A 27,045-nucleotide genomic window follows, 5' to 3' on the forward strand; every position below is an offset into this window, starting at 1 on the left:
CCTCCCTACATTTCTTCCCTCATCTCTGTCTACCGCCCAACCCGTGCTCTCCGCTCACTCAATGACCTAACACTTCCATCCTCTATTATCAGAACCTCCCACGCTCATATACAAGACTTCTCCCGAGCTGCACCACTTCTCTGGAATGCTCTACCCCGGACAATAAGATTAACTCCCAACTTCTACATTTTCAAACGCAAACTAAAGACGCATCTGTTCAGACAAGCCTATCACAATTCCTAATGCACAAAATTGTCTGAACACTGTATAAGCAATGCCGCCCCTGCTACCTCTTGTGTCACCCCCTCTACCTCATAGATTGTAAGCTCTTTTGAGCAGGGCCCTCAGTCCCATTGTGTGAAATGACGTTCTTTGTTATGTATGTCTGTATCTGAACCCTATAAATTGTACAGCGCTGCGGAATATGTTGGCGCTATATAAATAAAATGTATTATTATTATTATTAATTGATAGGTTCCCTTTATATGAATACATTTTAAGCTATTAATCCTTTCTACACAACCGTATATCCTTCTGCTCAGCGCAGGCATCATCCTGCAGGAGGAGGAATTGCTAGTCAGCGAAGACCATTGCCTTGGTGCCCTTGCACTGATGTGATTGTGAAGGTTGCAGTACCAAGATCGTTGCACTGTAGTGTTTGTGAGTGGGGTCTAAACTTGTCCATAAAAATTATTGTTTGGTGCCAAATGAAAATGTGTTGACTGTGAGGCACATGACAAATGGAGAGCTGTGCTGAGTGAGAGTGCAGAAGTGCTGCTACGTGTCTGTAAGCAAACCCGCAAGTGGTCAGGCCAAATTCTTTGAGTAGGGTAGCCACCTAATGGTTCTGGAGACCCTCAGAGGTACCAGAGTAATTGTAAAAAAGAGGCTGGTGCAACACTGCACAGTAAACCTGAGCAGGCTGTGCTATGTGGAAGGTCTAAGAGAGATCTACTACGACATGACTCCAGCTACAGTCGGCAGCCATTTTATGGACAAACCTGACCTCCTGGATCACTAAGTGGGCCTAATGGGGGGCTACTTTTTCACTTATATTTTTTATTACTATGTACCCTATAATTAAAGTTAGCCTAGCATTAACAGTTACATGGGTAGACATTCCTGACAAGTGATAAACATCTCTGTACACATCTCTCATAAGGTTGTATATATAAAGAAAAAAAAAAAACCCGGTTGTATATAGAGAGAATGAGAAGGCAAAAAAAAAAAACAGTAAAAACTAATCTTCTAGGTGGCTGGATGTCTCTGACAGTCAGTCTCTTGATCCACAGCTGTATAACTTTTATCGTAGCCGTTATTATCAAGTGCCATAACTGCATGACACTCTACCATAATTAAAATATAGTATTGGTGGTCTTTGAGGAGTTAAAATGTGCTCTGTATCATATAGTCAAGGATGCCATGTTTAGCCCTAAAATTTCTTGGGCATTTTAACTTTCAATATTTTTTTTATTGCTGATTTCTCTTGTAATTGGGGATGATACATTGTCCCCAATTACAGGAGGAAAGCAGCCTCCTATGCTGTACTTCAGAGCTGATCTGGGTCCTCCAAGACTGTGGGACAGTGGTCAAGAAGGAAGGGACAGTAACACGCCATCCCTGCCTTCCCTACCAAAGTCATCAATATCACCCTGGATGCTGCCATAACTTTCCGCCTATGACATCCCTATTGGCAATATAAGGAAAGCAGTAATGTTAGACTGTTCGAATGTTAGAATGTTTTGATGTTGGAAAGAAAAGGGCAACAATACAGTTCATCTTTAATAGTAATTCACATTTTTATTGAAACATCAGCCTCATTTTGCATCGATTTATTGGACTGATCCTGATCTTCTTGTTCATCTGTACTTGGAGCACAATGAAGTAGAGACACAAGTCAGGAACTTGTCCCATGCGCAATGGGCAGCTGGAGTGAAGTCTTCTGGGAAATGAATGGCAAAGACAACCTCGATGTTCTGACGAAGATACTATATAAAAAGAAAGCACAGTATCATAATTTAACATTTGTCCAAAATCGGAAGCCTCGGTGTTTTTGCTTAAACAGAAATTAAACATAATGTATATACTTCTATCAGACTTGTTAGCTAACACATACTTTGGTTTCAGTAGAAGGCTATAGATGACAGCTGGTCCTGAGTTACAGTTACAGCATGTATAGATGGCCACAGATACCTGCCTGCATTATTTGTAGAGGTTGTCCTTGTAACATACTTGAGATCAGAATCAGATCTGTGGGGGTTCAACAGTTTATACACTATCCTGACTGCTTATTGACTATATACGTATGCGCAGTCGACTCTGAACCCTGCAAGGATGTACGTATACGTCCTTGCAGTGTTAAACAGCTGCACAATCCATGCAGCTGCAGAAGTGGAGAGCTGTCTGTTACTACAGCTGCAGCTCCTATATGGAAGGCAGAGACGGTTAGCCTCCCTGCTTTCCTTCCAAATCAACTTTACACCTGTAATTGGGGCTAATATATTAGCCCCAATTACAAGAAAAATAAAAAATGCAAAGTTAAAATGCCCCCAAAGGGTCTAGATATTGCCTTTACATATGTGCTGTGGTGTCCTTGGCATTCTTTTGATCCATAACATCCCCCTAAAGCGTCCAGTGATTCTTCTCACGAGCACTGAACATAATAGGTGAGCCTGTACAGAACTTTGTGCAAAAGAGGTGCAAAAAAAACTGTGAAAAACATCCATTTTTCACGGCCGCCTTGCACATGAGGGGCACCCATTTTCACAGATCCCCCATACATTTCAGTGTATGGAAGAATCCGTGAAAATGGCCCGAAACAGGACATGACCTATATTTTGACAGTCCGTGATGATGTATCATCAACATAACGGTCATGTGAATAGCTCCCATTCACAGACATTGAATTATGTTGCCGTGTGACGTCCATTAAAAAAACGCTTGTGACATGGCCAGTATTCACTGTCATATGATTGTAGCCTAAGGGGGCATTCACACGGGGTAACGCGGCGCTGATTCTTACAGGATAACTCACGTAAGAATCAGCACTGCAAAACAGAATCCCATTGACTTCAATGGATTCCGTTTAACGCGTGTAACACATTGAAATCAATGGGTTAAAAAGCCTCCCATTGATTTCAATGTTTTACGTGCGTTAAATGGAACCCCATTGAAGTCAATGGGATTCTGTTCTGCAGCGCTAATTCTTGCGCGAGTTATCCGTACGCCGCGTTACCCCATGTGAATGCCCCTTAACACTTGACACTTATATTAGTAAACACACATAAAGAGGCCAATACTGCATAGTGTGGTTACGGGACTTAACTCATATATACAAAGAAAACAACCATATCCACAAATAAATATAAAAGTATATTTTATTACTATCCAATTAAAAAGTTTTTCACATGGACATACAATAATACATTACATAAATAACATAAAGTAAACGGGCTAAACCGTAAGGTTTATAGGTGCCAGCAAGCCAAAGTGATGTGGGTGAGACAAAGACATAGGTATTTGAAGTCAGTATTTAGCCATGGGCAGGGCAACTAACGGGTTAATTGAATAGTATACATGCATACATATATACCATGATAGAAAAAAGGACAACTAGTCCATTAATATGTAAAGTTACACATGGCATAATAATCAAAGATCACAGAACTCAATTATATCCCAAAGTGCCCACATATGAATAAGAGATATGCCTTAGCTCACCTTAACATCATATAAACTGTCCGACGCGCGTTTCACCCCTGCTACAAGGCTTCGTCCAGGGACTGTAGCAGGGGTGAAACGCGCGTCGGACAGTTTATATGATGTTAAGGTGAGCTAAGGCATATCTCTTATTCATATGTGGGCACTTTGGGATATAATTGAGTTCTGTGATCTTTGATTATTATGCCATGTGTAACTTTACATATTAATGGACTAGTTGTCCTTTTTTCTATCATGGTATATATGTATGCATGTATACTATTCAATTAACCCGTTAGTTGCCCTGCCCATGGCTAAATACTGACTTCAAATACCTATGTCTTTGTCTCACCCACATCACTTTGGCTTGCTGGCACCTATAAACCTTACGGTTTAGCCCGTTTACTTTATGTTATTTATGTAATGTATTATTGTATGTCCATGTGAAAAACTTTTTAATTGGATAGTAATAAAATATACTTTTATATTTATTTGTGGATATGGTTGTTTTCTTTGTATATATGACTTATATTAGTAAGATAATGTCTCACTTTGAAGTTTCCTGGATCCACTCTCAGCTTGAAGGCGTGCAGGTCACTCAACTTGCTCAGACAATGATCTAAATCATCCATATGATGGGTAGCATCACCAATAGCGCTAAGAATCTTGTTTCCCTGTTTCTTCAGATCAGCAGATCCAGATTCCAGATTGAAGTTGTTGAAGTAGGTCTTAGTTGCAGGGCAAGTCTTGAAAAGCCTGTAAAATATGAAAGATAAAAAGTAGTTTTGCTAACATACTTGGCTGGTTAATCACACATATTGTACCATAGACTGACAATGAAATGAGGGCTAGTGAAGTTCAGGCTATATGGTGTCATCTGTAGCAAACCAAAGCATAAAACTACTAAAACATAATAAAAATCTACACCTGCTACATCTATTAAAGACAAATGCGGTGTAATATGACCTGACATAGCAAACAAAATCTAGAAAATAATGCAACTATGACCAGCAAAAATATTAAATGTACACTGATGTGTTGCAGAACCCTTAGTATGTTCAGAAAACTTTATAAATGACTATAATGTTACTATATGTAACTGATATTGTACTGAAGTAGATAGGTATGTATGTTGGCTGTGTATTTACATGGCATTTGTAAAACGACAAAGTCAAAACCCACCTGTCCAAGATCTCAGCTCCAAGGGCTTCAGACTGGCCACAAGCTTTGGCCCAGATATGGGTAATGTGTTCCCTTTCTTTAGCATTCAAAGTCATCTTTTCTGGAGCTCCTGGGTGCACCTAATACAATAAAACTGAATTACTGAATTACTGATATTCTAGTCTCGGGGGGTTTAAATAAGTATGGGCAGGTCCGCCTGTGCCATTATTGGCCACATAAGGTCTCCACCCAATTTATTAACATCTGCTTATCAAATGCTCTTAAAAAGTACGGGGTGTGCGAGCGATCCAGACCACATGACATGATGACATTTCATTTCCAGTTTCTAATGCTAACCTAATCCTATGTATAACTTATATCTTGTGCCATCACTGACTATAATACATGCTAAATGTTTTGTATGTGAAATGTCTATGAATAGTGCTTAAATATATTTAAAGGGTTGTCCAAGTAACTATTATTAATGATCTACTGTATCCTCAGGATAAATCATCAATAAGAGATTAGTGGGGTTCCAACATCAGGGTCCCCTGCCAATGACTTTTTATATGGCATTGCACTTACATCTGTTTTATTGCAACCGTGCAATGAAATTTCAGTCTAGTCCCATGGAAGTGAATGCAAAGAAATTACAATGATATCGCACTGCCGCTGCAATATAATCATTGAAGAGTATATGATGATGCTCGTATGATACAGTTGAGTGTTAAACTTCCATTGATCTTACTTGATGTCCTAAGCTGAGGATAGCTTATCAATAAAAAGTAGATGAACCCCGCCACACGTACATATACCTTAAGCATTGGGAATAGAGAAGGATATACATACTGTATATAAATTGGCCCTGGTAATTGATAATATACCCACACTGTACAGCACCATTGAATAATAAAAAAAAATTGATCCACACTGCAGATTTTTTTTTGAAATGTGTGGATGGGACTAGTCAGAATCTCATCCACTCTGCAGATAATGTAAAAAGCAACGATTATTGTCACAGCGTTTTCACTGTGGCCAAATCGCTATGTTTTCGCAATGTGGGACCCCTGCCTAAAAGCTTACTTGGCTTCCTGAGAAATTGATCTTTCTCTGCATGAGTGTTTGAGACAGACTGCGAGCTAAATATTTTGGCGCTCCTTAAGTGAGGTCTGGTTCACATCTGCGCATGGGTTTACATTTGGGGAGTCCGCTTGGGGACCCCTGAACGTAAATCTAATCCACATAAAAAAGTGGTTCTCTTAGGAAACCTGTGCACCCCATAGACTATAATGGCGTCTGTGCGGTTTCCACTTGGTTTCTGCATGATCCTTGCTGCTGCTCACAGTGCTTTTCTCTCCGCATTTTTCATGTGGAGAGGGAAACGGAATGGCCAGAACACAGAAGTGAATCGAGTCTAGCTGGAAATAAATCCCTATGCAGTTATTATTTTGACATGAGCCTTAGGCCAATTTCACACAGCAATAAAATGGTTATGTTATGGAACTATGTATACATATTATTCTATGAGGTCACACTTTGCCTTCATTTTCATCGAATTACACTTGGAGGGTTCTTGTCATATGTGAATGCAGTCAAATGCACTACACTCTGCAAATTAACATATTCACATGAAGCCTAATACTGAGAGTCCAGGATTTTGCTTTAGTAGATTATGTTGCAAAGACTCCTGGTGAATAATATGTACGCTCTTCTGTGCAGGGGAGAATGGTTTATACTCTTATTTTTTATCTGCCTGGAGGGTGTAATAAAAGTAAGCTAAAGTGCTGTGATTAGACAGTAGGGGGTGCAATTCACTACTGATGGGGCGGACAGTAATAAAAAAAAAAAGCTTGTGCAAACAACACTGACTTGTAGCAAAGTGGTCTCAGAAAAGAAACTTTCTAGGTATCTACATTGTAATGTTTATGACAATGTGTAATTGATACACCTTTATGCTACAATATACTTTTCCATAGTCCAGCACAGATATTGCATCCACATTACCACATTTGCAGGAACGTGTGGTATATCCAACTGTTACATTCTGAATATGCTGTGCTGTGTGATACTGAACTATAGTTATTAGGAGGGTCTTAGCACCCAGACCCCACCAATCAAAACCTTAGAAAACTTCTCCAACCTGCCCGTTCTCTTCTTTAAGGGGACTGATTTTTCCCTGTCTCGGGGCTATAGCAGTAGTGATGGGCAATAGCTCTTAGAACTCACCACACTTCTCCCTTCTGGGGCTCTCAGTGATAGTCTGCTCTGCAGTGAGGACTCAAAGGTCCCTCTGACCACTAGGATTTAACCCACTCTATACAAGAAGGCTAAATCCTAGTGGACTAAATGACCAGGTCGCTCTGCCCACTGGAGATTGCTGGTTTAAACACAAGGACCAGATCTGTCTGTCCACCAAGATATAGTCTATTTCATATCTAGTCTATATAGAATAAGAATGCAAAATCATAGTAGGCTAAAGGATAGGGGACCCTCTGCCAACTAGAAATGGCTAGTTTTGAGCAAAAGGACCTGGTCCCTCTGCCACAACGTATTTAGCTTACTCTACACTGTCTACCAATAAGTATTTGGACACCCATGCAAATGAAGATATCTGTGGTCGTGATGCACGTCACACCTTTCGCCATTGGCATTAGTCGCATGCAAGATGCTGCATACAGCAGAGTTGTCCGATTTTGAGGAAGGGGTAATTGTGGGGTACTACAGTAAAGGCTGATCCTTAAGGACATAGCAAGCGAACTAAATTACCCAAAATAGACAGTGGCCTATGTGATGACGAAGTGGAAAGTGAACGGTGATTGTTGAAATGTGTCCTGAGTTGGCAGAACCCCAAAATCGGTGAAAGAACTTACCTGTCTTCTCCAAGCTGAATGGAATAAAATACCACTAGCCATCATACAAGGACTTGTGGAAAGCATGCCCCGGAGGGTTGGGGCTGTAATGGCCGCTCGTGGAGGCTGTACCAATTATTGGATATGAATAAATGTTTTGTATTTTACCACAGGTGTCCAAATACTTATTGGTAGACAGTGTATATGAGAACGCTAAAATCTAGTGCATTAAAGGACTGGGTCCTTCTGCCCACAAAATATAGCTAGTTTTGAGAAAAAAGACCAGACCCCTCTGCCCGCTATGATTTAGCTTTACTATATAAGGATACTAATCCTAGTGGGCTAAAGACACCCCATATACTCCCATATCTTGTGCTGTTGATATTTATAACTGATTGCTTCCTTTGGGATATCTGAGTAAACTTTCATTAAATGTTGGGAGTACTTGACATAGTTGACAAACGCTGTTCTTGTGCACAAAGCTGTAGATTCTCCAGCAAAGAGAGGAGTGGGTCAGGATGTGCTACCCTTAGAGACTTGAGACCAATCACAGGGGAACACTTATTTCTTATTTATTTATCTTACTTATGTAGTGCAGTGCTTTACATAGGTTGTCTACATTGTCCCATATAGGGCTCACAATCTAATTCCTTATCACTACATCTATGTCGTGTGGGAGGAAACCCACACAAACACAAGGAGAACATACAAACTGCTTGCAGATCTTGTCCTTGGCTGGATTTGAACCCAGGACTCCAGTGCTGCAAGGCCCTAGTACTTTGAGTTCCAACCATTGCTTAGTCCCTTTGTGGAAGGGCCAATCTGTTAGCCAGAGGACTGCTGCAGTGTGATATAGTTTAAGGCCAGCGAGTGATGCGACCCCTGCAGCTACTTCTATTCCCCTACAGTAATGCTCATCACAGTTTACAGTAAATAAACGCAAGGTAAGCAGATAGGCTGTGCTTGAAAGATAGACAAAAAATGAGGGACATTCGTTTTTAATTAATTGATTTTACCTAACCAGGACAGGGATTCATTCCCATAGGTGCCCAGGTCCAAAACAGTCCCCTCCATGCGAGCCTGGTAGTTCAGGCGATATAATTGTAAGATCAGAAGGTATATGGACTCCTAAATACTTAATGGAAGAGGACTCCTACATTGTTAGATTGGAGGGACACATTTTATATAGGTTTACTCTACAGGTGGCCAAAGCAGGTACAGTCCTATGAAAAAGTTTGGGCACCCCTATTAATCTTAATCATTTTTTGTTCTAAATATTTTGGTGTTTGCAACAGGCATTTCAGTTTGATATATCTAATAACTGATGGACACAGTAATATTTCAGGATTGAAATGAGGTTTATTGTACTAACAGAAAATGTGCAATATGCATTAAACCAAAATTTGACCGGTGCAAAAGTATGGGCACCCTTATCATTTTATTGATTTGAATTCCCCTAACTACTTTTTACTGACTTACTGAAGCACAAAATTGGTTTTGTAACCTCAGTGAGCTTTGAACTTCATAGCCAGATGTATCCAATCATAAGAAAAGGTATTTAAGGTGGCCAATTGCAAGTTGATCTCCTATTTGAATCTCCTCTGAAGAGTGGCATCATGGGCTACTCAAAACAACTCTCAAATGATCTGAAAACAAAGATTGTTCAACATAGTTGTTCAGGGGAAGGATACAAAAAGTTGTCTCAGAGATTTAACCTGTCAGTTTCCACTGTGAGGAACATAGTAAGGAAATGGAAGACCACAGGGACAGTTCTTGTTAAGCCCAGAAGTGGCAGGCCAAGAAAAATATCAGAAAGGCAGAGAAGAAGAATGGTGAGAACAGTCAAGGACAATCCACAGACCACCTCCAAAGAGCTGCAGCATCATCTTGCTGCAGATGGTGTCACTGTGCATCGGTCAACTATACAGCGCACTTTGCACAAATAGAAGCTGTATGGGAGAGTGATGAGAAAGAAGCCGTTTCTGCACGTACGCCACAAATAGAGTTGCCTGAGGTATGAAAAAGCACATTTGGACAAGGCAGCTTCATTTTGGAAACAAAAATTGAGTTGTTTGGTTATAAAAAAAGGCGTTATGCATGGCGTCCAAAAAGAAACAGCATTCCAAGAAAAACACATGCTACCCACTGTAAAATTTGGTGGAGGTTCCATCATGCTTTGGGGCTGTGTGGCCAATGCCGGCATCAGGAATCTTGTTAAAGTTGAGGGTCGCATGGATTCCACTCAGTATCAGCAGATTCTTGAGAATAATGTTCAAGAATCAGTGACGAAGTTGAAGTTACGCCGAGGATGGATATTTCAGCAAGACAATGATCCAAAACACCGCTCCAAATCCTCAGGCATTCATGCAGAGGAACAATTACAATGTTCTGGAATGGCCATCCCAGTCCCCAGACCTGAATATCATTGAACATCTGTGGGATGATTGGAAGCGGGCTGTCCATGCTCGGCGACCATCTAACTTAACTGAACTTGAATTGTTTGTCCAAAATACCTTTATCCAGGATCCAGGAACTGATTAAAAGCTACAGGAAGCGACTAGAGGCTGTTATCTTTGCAAAAGGAGGATCTACTAAATATTAATGTCACTTTTCTGTTGAGGTGCCCATACTTTTGCACCGGTCAAATTTTGGTTTAATGCATATTGCACATTTTCTGTTAGTACAATAAACCTCATTTCAATCCTGAAATATTACTGTGTCCATCAGTTATTAGATATATCAAACTGAAATGGCTGTTATAAACACCAAAATATTTAGAACTAAAAATGATTAAGATTAATAGGGGTGCCCAAACTTTTTCATAGGACTGTAAATTCTTTAAGTATGGAGGGAATAAAATTCAGGGATGGGTAACATACATCAGTAAATCATCTGTGTGCAGAAGTTTTGTAATGTTCTAGTTGAAAAACAGTGCACACTTGGTTTTTTTTTACAATGAGCCACAGCGAGGTGCTCCATCATCAATACTTGTAGTCATCCCTGTTGGGTGCTATGTTATACAGGTCCTGATAATAGTTACAAAACACCTTCCCCTCACTGAGCAGCTCAACACGTTTTTTCCGCATCATTTTTCATTGAGTTTTTCCTGCGTTTATCTTTCCCTATTCAATATATAGGGAAAATGCTCCCAATTCCACAACTATGGGCTAGTTTACACGTGGGGCGCCCATGCGGGTTTTGACAGAGGCGACGAGCTGCGTCTCTCTCTGGTCAAAACCCGCCTGCCACGACCATCGAGGTCGTAGCTTTCCCCTCCTATGTCAGCTCAAATGAATGAGCCGACATAGGAGGGTGCTGCCGCTAGGCGGAAGCTGCGGTCCAGCGCGCCGCGCCTTCCGCCTGAAGAAAGGACATGTCGCTTCTTTTCTCCGCTAGCAGCAGCCCGCCGCTAGTGGAAAAAAGAAGCTCGGCGGTCTGCATAGACCACCATTGTAAAAGGGCGGATTTTGAAGCGAAATCCGCTGTCAAAATCCGCCCCTTTGTTCACGTGTGAACGAGCCCTAAAATTATCATGCTGTGATTTTCAAAAATGCAGCTTTTCCATAATGTGTGGATTCACTTTTCTGCTATTGTAAAATACAACATTTTATTTTATTACTTTTCTGAAGCGGTGAAAAACACTGGGTTTCCACAACATGGGGACTTTAAGCTTATTATCTATCCAAATGACCACTCCCCACTGCTCTGACACTTATCACTTAACAGGTATCCCACACTACTGTGACATTCACCTCTTTGGGACCACCAAATACAAGCAGAGTTCAACTTTTGGTTATGTCAGGCAGTTCTAAAGAGATGAATAGATTGGCAGTGCACAGTCTCATGATCCGTGGGGGTCCCAACAGCCCCCAGTGATGATCCCCTATGTAATTAATAAGGAAAACCCTTTTAAATGATCTGCTGCATCCAGAATCCACAGGACATATTCATAGGTTTAGTAAAGTTGATGCCTGGTGGGTATGAGCTGTTTTGGTGGCATAAGGACATACACAATATTAAGCCAGTACTTTTAATATATTTAATCAGTTTGTGTACACACAGTAGCACTTGATATTACTTCCAATACATTGAAATATCTGGAACCCTTAAAGTTTCTAAGAATAGGTTTTTATTGTGACACAGCCCTGCTCTTAGTCTAGGTTCACATCTGCACACAGGTCTCCGTCATTGGAGTCTGCAGGGTGACCTGAACCTACTGAGAGTCAGACAGATAAAAAAAAAGCGGTTACCCGTAGACCCCATAGACTGTAATGAGGTCCAACCCTAGTGGAAAAAAAAATAGCAGTACCCATTGAAATCAATGGGAGGCTTTTTTTTCAGCGTGGAAAATTCCACACCAAATTCCTCACCATTTTCCTCTGTGTGAATGGACCCTATTTCATCACTCTGCACTGTCTTTCTCATAGTCTGTAAACCCCCCTCTAGTTATGTCTGCATCCCCCCCCCTTTTGTTTAAACATAGTCTGCACCCCCGTTTCTTTCCCCTTGTCTACACACATCCTGGACCCCCTTTATTTCTAGTCTGCACCCCCATTTTCTACTCTTTTCCCACACATATCCTGCACCCCTTCCTGCTCACACACCATGCACTCCAAATTCCCCTTTTTGCTCATACACATCTATGCCCCTCCCTTGCTCCTTCACAGTTTGCACCCAATGTCCCTCTCCTGCTCTTACATATCTACACCCCCATGTCCCCCTCCTGCACCCCCATATCCCCCTCTGCACCCCCATGTCCCCCTCCTGCTCATACACATCCTGCACCCCCATATCCCCCTCTGCACCCCCATGTCCCCCTCCTGCTCATACACATCCTGCACCCCCATGTCCCCCTCCTGCTCATACACACCCTGCACCCCTATGACCCCCTCCTGCTCATACACATCCTGCACCCCCATGTCCCCCTCTGCACCCCCATGTCCCCCTCCGGCTTATACACATCCTGCACCCCCATGTCACCCTCCTGCTCATACACATCCTGCACCCCCCATGTCCCCCTCTGCACCCCTATGACCCCCTCCTGCTCATACACATCCTGCACCCCCATGTCCCCCTCCTGCTCATACACATCCTGCACCCCCATATCCCCCTCTGCACCCCCATGTCCCCCTCTGCACCCCCATGTCCCCCTCCTGCTCATACACATCCTGCACCCCCATGTCCCCCTCCTGTTCATACACATCCTGCACCCCCATGTCCCCTCTGCACCCCCATGTCCCCCTCCTCCAGTCTCCTCTCACAGCCGCTTCCTCTTCCTGTGTTGCCACTACTCAGTCCTGTGTAGCTCCGCCCGCTCTAGACTCTGGTCACATGACCATGACGTCATCAGAGGTCCTTTCGGAAGCTGCGGGTGACGGAGTCTGTGTTGTTGTGTAGATCTTCCGTGTGTCTCCGCAGCCCGTAGTTCACCGTGTTCAGCCGGTACAGAGAGTCCATGTAAGCGGGGCTGTATCGGCTGAAGGCTGGAAGGTATGAGAGGCTCCAGTATGGTGTCAGGACGCACTGGTACAATAAAGTGCCCTTTGCCCTACTTCACACTATGTATATGTAGCCTGTGTTTCTCTTCTAGTCCTTTATTAGTGGAGCAGCTGCTGTGCTTGTAATAAACCTGGTCTGTATGGACATTGCCTTGTAGGCAGTAGTAGTCAGGCAGCCAGTGTGGTCACTCACAAGCCCCCTGACCCTCTATAGCTGCATCTATGGGAAATAAAATTAAAAAACACATAAAAAGTTACATCTGGATCTGTAATTCACACTTGCAATGACAATTGTGGTTGCTATTGGAAACAGTCGACAAGCCTGCTGACAGACACTTGCTTTACAGTATAGTGTCTATGACAGGCAGTCAGATGGCCGCTGATGTGTTACAGCAGGCAGTAAAGTGATAAGCCGCCCCTCATGGTGAGGATGTGTGAGACACTTTGGAGGAGATTTACTGACAAGGAAACATCCCCAATATCTTTATTTAGGGGCCTTTTAAAATACAGAAGCCGTGTGATGTCTCCCATATGTCCCGGTACTGATTGTGATAAATCTGTGACCTCCAGGGTTGTGTAAGGAGAGCAACAATCCAAAAACTGTGTATAGCGAGATCCTCTAGAGAAAAACCCAGATAAAATCTCTATCACTGTGTTTGTATCTCTGCTGCCAAGTGTGAACACAGCTTTATCCTTCCTTCTCTTTGGCATACCTTCCCCAAGAGCCCATCACTATGAGCAGACCATCGTCTCCTCCACCATATATGATACAGACAGGCAACCCCCATTAAAGATCACATTTCAGTGCAATTTTGGGTGGTCATCTCTAGATGTTTTCCTTGTATATCTGTGGGTTGAGTTAATCCCTGTTATGACATCACTAAAAAATAAGAAGCGCTCACCCCCTGTTGTGATTGGTGGGAACATTTCTGGAAACATCGCCATGCTGTAGGGCCTTGGTAGTTGTCAGCTGGTGATATAGGTTGTCACAGTTATCTAACCAATTATAACACTGTGAACATTGATACAGTATACTGAATATTTATTTTATTTTTCAGGCTTCAGAGATGATGGGTGAGAACACCAGCCCTATAAGTGTTATCCTGGTGAGTTCTGGAAGCAGGGGGAATAAGCTGCTCTTCCGATACCCTTTCCAGAGAACTCCAGAGGCACAATCCTTACAGACAAGTAAGTAACAAGAGTCTTAAAGGGATGTTTCCATCTTATTGGGTCATGGTGTATTGCTATGATGTGACATCATTTTGTGATTGGTGGGGGTCTACTGCTTGGCCTCAACCAATCCTGAGAATGAAAGGGTATCTGCACTGGAGTAGTGCTGCAATGTCTTTCCTAGCCAACTGGCTATGCAGGGAACTGCATCTGGTCTCATTCAATCAAATACAGCCACCCTGCACTTCCTTGCACAGCCAGTAGCCAAGGCATTGAACTCCTGTCACACAATCAAAGATTGCTAAGTCACCTTGCGACTGTTTCACTTGTGTTAGTGAATGGAGTCGCATTGCGACCACAAGGATGCTGTGACATTGCTTTACTTTCTTGCGGCTGTGGTTACAATGCGACTCCATTCACTAACATGAGTGAAAGAGTTGCAGGGTGACCACGTCAAAATCTGCCTGCAAAAAACTCTGTGTGAACATACCCTTACAGTATAGGTGATCTTTCACCAACACATGCCCAGGGAAAACAATCCAGCTGCTCTCTGGCACTGTTAAACAGTACACATTGTATGTTAAATTTCCATCCTCCATGCTTTGTAGTGTGGCACAAACTAAAGTGCCTAAGTGCAGCTGTATAGTAGGGCAGAGCAATTATGAATTGAATCAAAATCACAATTAATCGGGCATTTTATCTCAATTATGATTAATGATTATTAATTAGGTCATGTCCCTCTTATACCACATCCCTTTAGAGTATGAGTAGGTATTGGACTAACCTTGCAAGACTGAACATGGCTGAACCGAAACTGCTGTTATACCTTGGCGTCTCTTCAGAACCCAGAGTATAATAAGTGGAGTCCAAGGGAAGGTGATAAAACATAAAAAAGTGTGTTACTCACCTCTCCTGGGCTCCAGCACATCTTCCTGCTCTATTTGGGTCTTATGACTGACTTCAGAGGCCATGGAGGCTTGTAATTGGGCCTCAGCAGTCTCATGTGTCAACACCACATATCTGACATTATGTTTGATCACCTCCCCTGGGCCTCGGCATTTGATAGAAGACCCCAGAGTATAATAATGGCAGTTCCTGATTTTGGCCATGTTGATAGTGTTACATATTTTCAGCTGGAGATTGGCTAAAATATCAGCATAACCTGGGGAAAGATTTGCTCTCATAAAACAGTATGTGTGATAACATTTAGTAGACACTGTCAGAAGTAATACGCTGTGTTCTCTTTTTTTATATGCAGAGTTGAGCAGGTCGTGCTTTGATAACATTTTATACTGGTATCCAGATGGATATCATCAACAAGCCCATGTCAACCCAAGTGAGTTTCTTGTAGGCATTCATTTTTTATTTTTTTGGTGTGATAGAGCCCAATATCGCCATTTCCAGCGTGAGATACTGCTGTGAGTAGTGCAGTACACGGTCTTTGAAAAGCTGCGATGCTCTCACCACCCTGGTACAGTTCGTATATAGTATAATGAGCCAGGTGCCACAGTTTTCTATAAAACGATATGTAGTCTGCTGACAGGGAATATGAATACTGCCAGCAGACTGCTCACAGTGATTCTGCTGAGCAAAATATATTACGCAGTTGCGTATTATGTTACTGCAAGTTTCATAAAGATTACTATGATGCACTTTTCAAGAGAAAATTTGTTTCAAACTGCTGTATTTCCCAAAGACTAATTTACTGTTAATTTATATTGTTATTCTAGGTAATCCAAGAAGCTGCTATGCTTTAAATAACACTGGAGACAATACAGAAGACCCTGACGGAGATTCCAAGTATGATAATAATGCTACATTTAGTATATAATGTATATCTAGTGTTGTCTGGGGACTTGAAATTAACTTACCTGGTCTGGGCGTTTGTTGCTTCTGGACCTTGGGGTTCAAGTCTGGTTCTGACCCTGGTCATGTGATCGAAACCAGCCCCTGTCCCCAGGGTCACTCCGCCCCCTCTCTTCTTTCCTGGAGCCTCCATAGTTACCTGTGCTATAGAGGCTGGCTTAGCTCCCATAGTACAGGTAATGAGATGAGGCTCATAAGGCTTGAAAGCAAGACCACAAGCAGTGGCCCTAAATCCATCTGTATCAGTCAGAGAACTCTCTGGTGATGCTGCTCTGTTGATAGTTCTATCAATCATCTCTGCTTAAAGCAACAAGTGTTCTAGAGAGTAGATTTGGTGCACATTTCCCAGCTAACATCTCCCAGATAGTGAACATTAGCTTATTATCACCATCTTGTGGATGCCCCCTTTGCAATGCTGCTTGTTTTAGCACTTAGCACTACACTTAAATGTCGCCAAACCATCGTGTAGCATGTCACTGTGCTTTTTCAGATGTTATCAATCAGTATTTGTAAGCTTGGACCCCTGGCCATAGTGAAATTGTAGGGACCACTGTGGTGAAACCATTGAAGTGGAAGAGCAAGAATTCAGATTACTCTGAGCATGCCCTGAAGACTTTGTGCAGTCTGAGGATCCCTACAACACCTTCAGTTTTGGAACAAGCTCGAGTGTTTGAGCTCATGGACCCCCACCATTCGATGTATTATAAGATGTAGGGTACATTTCTACTTTAATCATTATGCAGAACTGCAAATTGTGGTTTAGTCAGACGGTATTAGAGCATCCCAACAAGTATCAGACTCAGCATCCATTTTGGTTTCATCTCCTATGACATCGGTGGTATAATATACTGCTAGAAAGCTGACTCATAGTTACATAGTTACATATAGTTACATAGTAGATGAGGTTGGATAAAGACATCAGTCCATCAAGTCCAACCTATAACCCTACAATCCCCTATAGTGTTGATCCAGGGGAAGGCAAAAAAAAAAACCATGAGGCTCATGCCAATTGCCCTATTTCAGGGGAAAAAAAATTCCTTCCCGACTCCAAATCTGGCAGTCAGTATAAAAACCCTGGATCAACGCGTCCTTAAAATCTAAAGTCCATAACCTGTAATATTTTTCTCTTCAAAAAAGGCATCCAGGCCCTCTTTGAACTTGTTTATGCTGATGTCTGGGGAAGACTGTAGGAGAGACTAAGAAATATCCAACATTATGGTGGTGATGGTTTTTAGCAACACATGTAGTCAAATGCTTGATAGTAGAATCTGCTGCCTAAAATGCTGCCTGTTGTTGGCTTGATGATGGCAGTATATAATAGTGGTAGGTGCACACTACTGGCCTGTATTGTCATATTGACATGTTTATTTAAGATTCTGTGTATGAATAATAACTTATGGTGAGGCTGTGTCTAATAATGCATTTTTTTGTCTAAACCTGTGCAGATAAGGCGAAGGCTACCCACAGACTTTATAAATATGTAATCCTTAGATTTCGCGACTTCAGCTATGTTCACAACTGCATTAGAGATTCTGCCCAAAATCATGGACGCTGGACTTTATTGCCCTGCAAAATGATGGTTAACATAATGGACAGGCTCCATTATAGTCAATGAGATCTGTTTTTACCACAATATGACAGATCTGTCCATGTGGGGATGTCTGGTTTTCTGGTCTTGCAACCGAACAGAAGTCCCAGTGGATATGTGAACGCTGCCTTAGGCGACATACACATTACTGTGGGCTTTGTCATTGTGTGGGTTGTTTTTTTCATGTCTAGCACATTGAGCCATTCATCTCTATGTCTTTATTATCACAGATGTATATGCAGCATAAGTCCTATACCTCTATGTTTTGCAGCTCACTAAATGAAGTGAATGAGTCTGTTGAGACACAGGTGTCATCCATGTGCCATACATGTCGCTTTACCATGGACTGGGTACATGCAGACAATCATGTACATGTGGCCTTAGTTGTACAACAGTTTCTAGAACTTTATATCTTCTTAATTCCATTAAAAACTAATGTGTATTTTGTTTTGCAGCCGTTGCAAAACACATCTTCATGGGCAAAAATATCAAAGTTGGAAAAGCTTAATTTCCGGTGCTCCTGTATGTAGCATTGATAAAAGTCTGTGTGTAGTCTTAGTCCTCAGGTTACCATACCATGTGCTTCAGTTACATGTCATATAGTACGTATAGTAGTTGTGCAGCGTTTACTGTTATGTTGTGTCTCACGTTTTCCTTGTTGATGGCTCCCGTTCCTATTCCAGAGAGCCATGTCCTCTAACCGATGAGCAGTTGGTTGCGGGGTAAGACTAGATGTTCTAAACAATATGGACTTGTTTAGAATCTGCCTCTTCTATCGAGCCTTTAGCTCTTCCTATTTGTGTCGGTGTATGTATCACATTGTCAATAACTGAATCTGTAATATCCACATTTTTTAATGGTTTTTGTAATTGTCTACTAACACTTTCTTGCACAGATCCCTGCTTTACTGAATTCTGAGCAGTTCTTTATTTCATATTTGTCTGTAAACATGTAAACCAAGCCTGTAAGGGTTATTGATGGGGGTGTAACACTGCAAGGAAACTTGGAAAAAAAACCAAACATCTGGTTTGGAGCCTATAAGTCAGTGGCCACCTGTTTGTCGCCCCCACCTGGTGGCAACTGAGAATTCTATTGTGCATTAGCGTGGCCAGGTAGGTCATGGCATTACCACAACTTGGCACCAGGATCAAAACTATATCCTTGGCATATAATGCTGAAGTGCGTTGTGTTTTGAGTGGTGTACAAGATGATTGTATTGGTAGGCAAAAGCACCGACTCCGACTATTTTGCCACAGCCCAAATCTGACTCCTTCATAAAAGGTCAGGCAGAAGTAGTAGAAATCCCCTAATTCAAGAAAAAAAAAGCCAATGATTCAAATCCCATGAAAGTTAATATATAATAATCTATACATCTAATTATACAACAAGTCAGAGTTAGCAACTTCTTTCCGCATCCACTCAGAGCTGACCCTGACTCCAACCAGCTCCGACTTTACAGACCAGATATTAATTAAAAGGTTTATCCTGTTATGGACGAGAGACTGAAAACTCTAAAACCTACTTGTAAATGGACCTCCCGTGGGCTTATGTGATCTGCGTTCTATTGACTTCTATGGTGCTGTTGGGACTGTAATCTCTGGCAGCTCCTGCAAACTCCATAGAAGTTTATGGAGCGTCAGTCATGTACAATGGCGCTCCATTCAAAAGGAGGCTTTAGGGGGGACTTTAGTTCCCTGTTCTACGGATCACTGAGAAGGTCCTGAGGAGGCTGGACCCCCAGCGGCAGGGAATACATGTCCTTAAGTGTCCCCTTAAAGTACACCTATAGAATGGGGATCCCTTGATGCCTATCCCACCTGCTATTTGCAGATAGAAGCAGATTGGTAAAGGTGCCTGTGCATGTGCAGACCTCTCTCTAAATGGAGACTACCTTGTATCAATTTGGGGAATTGTCTGAAAGCTCCCTTATTGAGATTCAGAAGTGAATGTAAGTATATTGGGGAATTGACCGTATTACCCTATTAATACGTGTCTTTTATCAGGTAATAGGGGACAATGACCGAAGCAGTGACAATTGTTGTACCTTAGTCTGTGCCTTGTATGACAAAGGCCGAATCCAGACTGCCCTAAATGGCTGTTCTCGAAATCAGATCATTGACATTCATAAATTCAGCAATTTTGCCAATTGATTTCTATTGAGGACTTGTAGTATGTGCCATTTATTAATATATAAGTTTGTCCAGAGAGCAGTCCCAATACCATTTAGCAGGTATGCTATAAACTTATATCCTCAGGTTGCTGTTTAGTGTAGGTTTATATAATTGGGCTAATGCTGAGGGCAAGCAAACCGCTGTTCACGTCTTTGCAGTATAGGTAGTGAAATCCCTAAAATAGTAAGGAAAATATTATTGACTGATGTGGGCTATTGTACCATAAATGAAGCATTAGGTTGGGTTCACATCTTCATCTGAGTCTCCTGAGAGACCCAAACAACGGAGAGCCCAGTGCAAGTGGCTACTGAATTGATTTCAAAATGGCTTTGACCACTTCTATATGTAATATCTATAAATATATATCTATAGATATATGTATTATTACAGTTTTAATGAATACAGCAACATATGTGACTTTGTCTCCAGAGATAAGTGGTTAGTACAGGCTACACCCTCTCAGTCCCTCCTAGATATGCGCCTACATTTTTATCTCCCTGAAAGCAGATTCCCATTGCATCTCATGTACTATTGCTGACATCAGACTATACCTCCTTTCACATATACATGATATATAGCTATAAATCCTAGATTATATGGCAAGGTAGTCATTTGATGTCAAAATATTGTCTAATGCTGTATGTATGTGCTGCTGAAACTAGTTCTATTCTCAGTAATAGTCATACATGATGTTACTGAATTCTGTAGTTAATAATGTTGTATCTTTCAGATATACAATAAATCAGCCAGGTAGACATTCCGTATGCCCAATCCTTGGGATGACGGTCATAAAGGCTTCATTCACATTAATCATGATTCTGGAGTTTTACAAGGATTCAATTCCTTAATAAAAGACTGGCAATAAATGGAGATATCTGCACATTTCTAAGATATCACCAAACCATACTGCAGGCTTTACATCCAGGAAGCTGGCGGTTCTTTTCAGGGGTTCGGTGACAAACTTAGAAACATAATCCCCTTCAGTATTAGGCTATGGCAGAAGTTTAGAGGTGTAAAAGATCCTGCCAGATTCCCCTTGAGAATAGTTAGTATAACTTATATTATATAAAATGTTACACGTGTTATAGTGACATGTCAGAAGCTTTGATCCATGGCGGTTTGGTTGGCCAGATCCCTACTGGTTGCTAAAATGAAGGGGAAGAAGTACTGCACCCCTATGGCTTTCCCAGTAGGGGGCACTGGTCCCACAGGGAGGTCAGGACTTCTATCATGGTAGCTAACTACGATGCTGAGAATTTGGGTCCAGGGTCACAGTTCAGTCCAGGAAATATGGAGGAGATCTAGTCCATATCTCAGCCCAAGTGAAAGATGATTAACTCTGTATTCTTGTAACCTCAAGCTATGGCTGTGTCAGATTAACACAGGTCTATAAACAGCTTTTTTCCTTGAATATAGTAATGGCTAATTACGAGATGGCAGAACCTCATACGGACATTCATAGCTACACTTTAACCCTTCATTTATGGAATCCTTTCCGGCAGACGGGTATTTCTTGTGTATTGTGTAAAGTAATTGGCTGTGTGATTAACCAGCACTCTTTATCTTCGGTCTGTGTGAGTCCCGGCAGCGCATGGAAATAATTGGCATGACGTCACTATCTGTCATTTCTTCCACCGTTTGATCACACGTAATCGCTTCACATTCAATATAATGTTATTTCTTCCAATGAACTTTCTCACTTTTCTCACCTCCACACAGATAAGAGCTGTCTCTAACACTTTCCCTTGCTCTTTTATTATCCTTTTAAAGATTTTCAGATGTCATACTTGCGACCATATTGGCAACCAAATCTGATATGTGCGGTAAGAAGTTTGAGCTGAAGATTGACAACGTGCGCTTTGTTGGACACCCGACCCTGCTTCAGCATGCACTGTGTCAGGTAGCGTTCTCATTCACCATATACTTTGCTATACACAGCTGTACCCTGCACAGTCAGGCCTAGCATTTAGGGAAGATGGGCCTGTATATAGATAAATACACCCATGAAACAGGCATCAAGGAGCACAGAAGACATGAGGACATGCCCAAATCTTGTGCACTGTACACTTTTACCTATAGGAATTAGTGATCTATCCCTATGTCAAATACAGAGGAAACGTCCTTTATTGTAACACACTGTTTCCAGAAAACAAGCATGTTGCAGTGAAGGATGCAGTGGTGTGTCCGCTCACATGATCCTCCATCTGCAGCCATAATATGGATGGAAGGGGCATGTGATCAGAAGTTACCTCTGTCCTCATATGGCTTTTCAGCATACAGTTAGGATGTAGACATAGTTGGAAGTATATTAAACTCATATTTCTGTGCATTTATTAATATTTCCCTAAATCGCCTATTCCTTTTAAAGTATAACATGTTCCTCACCCCTTCCCTTCCCTGTCCTGTTATCCTCAAAACTGGGGCTTTTACACTTTATGACAGTCCTAGGTCTGTATAATGTTTCACGATATGTTCTGAAGCTACTTAATAAAAACCTATTGATCCTAAAAGTATAACATGATGCCGTCTTACCTTATCATTCATTATATGGATGTTTTCTCAGTCTCAGTGATGTTAGAATTTTCTGCTGCAGACAACCATTGTTCATTTGGCAAGCCGTTCATGCTGGATTCCTGCTGCAGGGACCCTACACTTCTGCTATTATTCTCAAAACACGTAGCACATAATAATGTTGTATACATATGAGGACCCCCCAATTGGGATGACCTCGCTCCTTGTGAACCGCTAGGTGAGAATAAGTCCCACTCTAGTAAGTTTGGCCGGACTATGTAATACATAGTAATACATAGTCATGTTTACCCTTGGTGCTGGAATTATGTATGGTCAGGCAAAAATCCCAGGCTTTGACGATACAATCTATTTAGGGCATATGAAGTGTTACATTGTACCCATTACATTCAGACGCAACAAATGCAATGCATTGCTTTATCTAATAGAAGGAAAAAGCGGAATATACTGTATATATCTATATATATACTAGCCTCTGCCCACGACTTCGTCTGCGGGTTGTTGGAATGGATGATCTGCCTATATTCAGCAAATTGCTGCCGTTGATGGTTTGAGTGTGTTGTTGGTGTTGAGCTAAGGCCACAAAATACAGCTTTTATGCATCATGTGGCCTCAGACTTTATATTACAGAAATATTTAGGAGTTATGATATCAGACAGCCTCAAAATGATTGCAGGGTGCAACCAAGCAGCGGGAAAGTAGGATACTGCGCTGTATAGCGAGAGGGATGACCAGTAGGTAGACAGAGACGGAGAGCTGTGTCCAGGTCTGCAAAAAGCCATATGGATGTAATAGAATGGGTGCAAAGGCGGTATACAAAAATGGTGGAGGTTATGAAGCATAACACCTAATACCAGGAGAGGCTTAAAGAACTTAGTCTGTATAGTCTTGAGGAAAGAAGGGAAAAGGGGGCAATAACTGGCAATGCTAAATATGTTAGAGGAATAAATAAGGTTCAGGGAAGGAAGATCAGAAACAATATTAAGAAATATTATTTCACTGAAAGAGTTGTTGGGGCTTTTGGGACAAGCTGATGTGGTTGGGAAATCTACAGTAAGTGAATTTAAGCACGCCTGGGATAAACACATGGCTATCCTAAGATAAACTGATAATAGATGGAATATGTGTATATGTATATATATGTAATATATGTATAATATATATATGTATATTTTTCTGCTGTCAGCCTTCTGTTTCTGTGTGGAAAATCTATTCCTACATAGCACTAGCTCTTAAACTCAGAAGACAGACTAGAAAGTGCTCCCCCTACTGTCTAAAGTAGTAAGAGCAGCTCCCAATACAGAACAGACTTGATCTGTGCAGTTTGATATTCAACTTTTCCAGCCTGTTAGTTAATAAGTATAATTATGTTTATGCCCACCTTTATATGTAATTGAACTAAAGCCGTAATTTCCCAACATACATGTACAGCATATCTACAGAAATGGGTTTACAAAAGTAGCTGAGCAGCTGTGGCACCATACAAGTGACTGGAGAGACTATATGGGATATATATTTGGGTCCCAGCAGTTGGATCTACATATGAGACATTTATAGCACCGTACAGTCTGTGGATTTGCCATAGATGACCATGTTGAGAATAGCGCTGTGGCAAATGATCTTACAAGTGAGAAGAAGAGAGACGTGGAAATCAAGATGGTCGACCTTAAATTGTAATAGTCAATGAAAATAATGTCCGAGATCCCTTGACTACACCCCCTGGTGGTAATGAGCTGATAAACAATGAAGGTGTCAGGAGTAGTGATAAGTACAATGTTAATATTAAGTCTTCTTAATTTATTAACTGTTGTTACCATTACACATTATAAAGAAATGTCCTAATACAGAACAAGTATATATAGCGCCTGCGATTATAGCTCTTTCTATACATTACTGCTGATGTACTTATGTAAGTATGGACTCAAATCACTTATTGTAACATTCACATTTCCACTTGTGTTACAGGTGTCAAAAACAGACCCTTCACCAAAAAGAGAAATGCCCACGATGATCCTCTTTAATGTTGTCTTTGCCCTGAGGGTAAGAAATTGAATTTATAGACATTATATATGTAGTAAAAAAGTATAACCAAAATTTATTTAAAGGACATTAATTTCCTTACTGCTTACTATATAGTCCAGGTTGGGGTGTGGATCTAAATTTTGGGGGTTAGTGAGTAGAAATTATTAGGTTTTACAGCGGTGTGGAGGGGACGGGGTTCCGCTACGTGGGGCTTTAGCCTAAGCCTATGTTCACATCAACGTTAGTCACTTTCATTATCCTGCAGAAGAATGACATTGAGGCATTGCTGGACCTTTTATATGGCACCTGGTGGTCTACATTGATTTATAATGGGGTCCTTCAGATTTCTATCGGTGTCATATTGACAGGTCCTTCACCGTTATGTGTACATAGCCTAAAGATGAATGTAGTTTCTATAATAAAGATTATATCACTGTGGCAGTCAGCCATTTACTGCATAAATAGTGATTATTGTATGATACTGTATACAGTACATATATGATATAGTAACTGCTGTATGTGTTTTGTGCAGTATACAGACGTATACCCTGGGTGCTTTGGGCTTCAGTGCAAAAAACTTACATGGGCTTGTACCCTAATCCACCTGATCTCATATGTACCTTACATGCACTTATAGATTGTGCGGGGTCTTTTTAAAGCTATGTCATTTTGTAATATACTTGTAACACTTCACAAGCTGTCTGCTTGCACTTCTTGAATAAGATCCTTCATTGTTCTGTGTTCACACGGCCCTTTTTTTTCCAATTAATACCTGCATTGTGCAGAATATTCGGGATCACTTCTGATGCTTGGATGTTATTTCTGTGGGTACATCTGTTTGGTAAGATATAATGAAGGCATTAAGGCGTGCCATCCTGCACTTGCAGATTCACTTTGCCTTTTTTAATCTATACTGTTCCTCTGGTAAACACTATTAGTCAGCAGTATCACCCTATGGTGATACCGCAGGATTAGGACTGTACATATCTTATCTCTATACCTCCTCCCTGCAGTCATCTCTCCCCGAATCAGCCCCTACAGAATCGTGACACATCAGAAATGCAGCCTTCAAGGAATGCCAAGTCATGTGCGAACACTTCTAATCCACATCATGAGAGATCCTTACTGTTTACCCCGGTCTATGGCCATTACAGTCACATCCCAATTAATAATAATAGTAATGGGATTATCAATGTCTTCTACAGAAGTCCCTGCCAGGCCAGTAATCCCATTATACTATGTGCGTGCTATTCTTATTATGTTTATATGTGTACTGCCAGAAGCAGACTGGGACTTAAGACGGCAAAGGCTAAAGCCACCAAACTCTTATGGTTAGGCCTATGGGACCTTCACCATTGTAGAGAACTGGGAATGGGGTCACAGTCAAATGACTGATTCTGCTGTTTCCATATCTCAACGGGGAAACCTTTGCAGTTGGCGACCTAACTCTCAGGCTTGTATGGCAGATCCAGTTAATATACCATAAAAGAAATGCCCTTTAAATTGCCGTTGGTAAGTACGGGAGCACTGAGAAGTACATGAGGTATCCTATAACTGCTTCTATAATGGCTCCTTCTGCCTAAGCAGAGTCCATAAGAATTAAGGGTCTATGTATTCAGTGCAATGCTGAGATGCTTGGGGCGTTTTTCACGCTTAGCACTTCAATAAATGTTACGTATGAACTAGAAAAGTAATTTTGCAGCCCATGTAAAAAAAAAAAGGTATAAAGTGCAACATATGTTTGTTGTTTTTAAATTTGTGCATCTATATGGAATAGCACAAACTTCTGCAGTATTAGGCTGGTCTTACAAGACCATAATATAAGTCTGCAAATGGTCCGCAATTGAGGGTTTTCAATTGCGGACACATTATACTCAATGCGGCCTCTTACACCACCGGATATTTTATCCGTGGTGTGGCCTGTCCGCAACCGTGGTCCGCAATTCATAGGACATGTCCGTAATGGCCGTGAATTGCGGCACTGCACGGACTCTCTCGTAGAACTCTATGGGCGAGTGCGGCAGGACACGGACATCTGTGGAGCCTAGAACTTGTGGACTGTACATTCAATACGGTCGTGTAAGACCAGCCTTATATGTGGCAAACAATGCAAATCTCACAGGATTTCACTCAAACTGAGAATGTTTTAGTCTTTGTCTTGTGAATCGAGATTTATGGATGCATTTATGGTATACATCGGAAGCTTCATCAGAGTGTATGGCATACTGCAATATTGTATATTGTACAGCGCTGTGGAATATGTTGGCGCTATATAAATAAAATTTATTATTAAATTTATTATTATTATATTATATTACTGCAAGAAATAATATGGTGAAACTCACTAAATGATGGTTTTACTGCGTTCATGAAGTATCGATCATACAGTGGCGTAAAAAGTTAGAATATTAAAGGGGCGGCTGTAGCTCTATTTGTGCTGTTATGGTGGGGGGTGTTTTATGGTCATTTTTTCGTTGATATGAGTCTAGTCT

At 41.4% G+C, this 27,045-nt stretch overlaps 2 protein-coding genes across 5 annotated transcripts in view; one reads left to right on the forward strand and one right to left on the reverse strand.

Moving 5' to 3' along the window:
- Positions 1-1,774: 1,774 nt before the first annotated feature.
- Positions 1,775-5,039, reverse strand: LOC142217678 (hemoglobin subunit alpha-5-like). The gene is made up of 3 exons (XM_075286017.1): positions 4,882-5,039; positions 4,251-4,455; positions 1,775-1,988 (listed from the first exon to the last, which is right to left on the reverse strand). Exons 1-3 carry the CDS (start codon positions 4,974-4,976, stop codon positions 1,860-1,862), a joined length of 429 nt encoding a protein of 142 aa, XP_075142118.1. The 5' UTR covers positions 4,977-5,039; the 3' UTR covers positions 1,775-1,859.
- Positions 5,040-13,053: 8,014 nt separating this feature from the next.
- Positions 13,054-27,045, forward strand: part of NPRL3 (NPR3 like, GATOR1 complex subunit) — a 42,196-nt gene continuing 28,204 nt past the window's right edge. For 2 of the 4 annotated variants that reach the window (XM_075286020.1, XM_075286023.1), the window contains exons 1-6: positions 13,054-13,199; positions 14,266-14,395; positions 15,636-15,713; positions 16,108-16,177; positions 21,773-21,902; positions 24,497-24,571. In XM_075286020.1, the coding sequence (XP_075142121.1) occupies positions 14,275-14,395; positions 15,636-15,713; positions 16,108-16,177; positions 21,773-21,902; positions 24,497-24,571 (474 nt within the window). In that variant the 5' untranslated portion in view covers positions 13,054-13,199; positions 14,266-14,274. The remainder of the gene's footprint in view (positions 13,200-14,265; positions 14,396-15,635; positions 15,714-16,107; positions 16,178-21,772; positions 21,903-24,496; positions 24,572-27,045) is intronic. The other 2 variants (XM_075286022.1, XM_075286024.1) reach the window with 2 other exon arrangements.

The sequence above is a fragment of the Leptodactylus fuscus genome, chromosome 8, assembly GCF_031893055.1.
Source record: "Leptodactylus fuscus isolate aLepFus1 chromosome 8, aLepFus1.hap2, whole genome shotgun sequence".
Classification (NCBI taxonomy): domain Eukaryota; kingdom Metazoa; phylum Chordata; class Amphibia; order Anura; family Leptodactylidae; genus Leptodactylus; species Leptodactylus fuscus.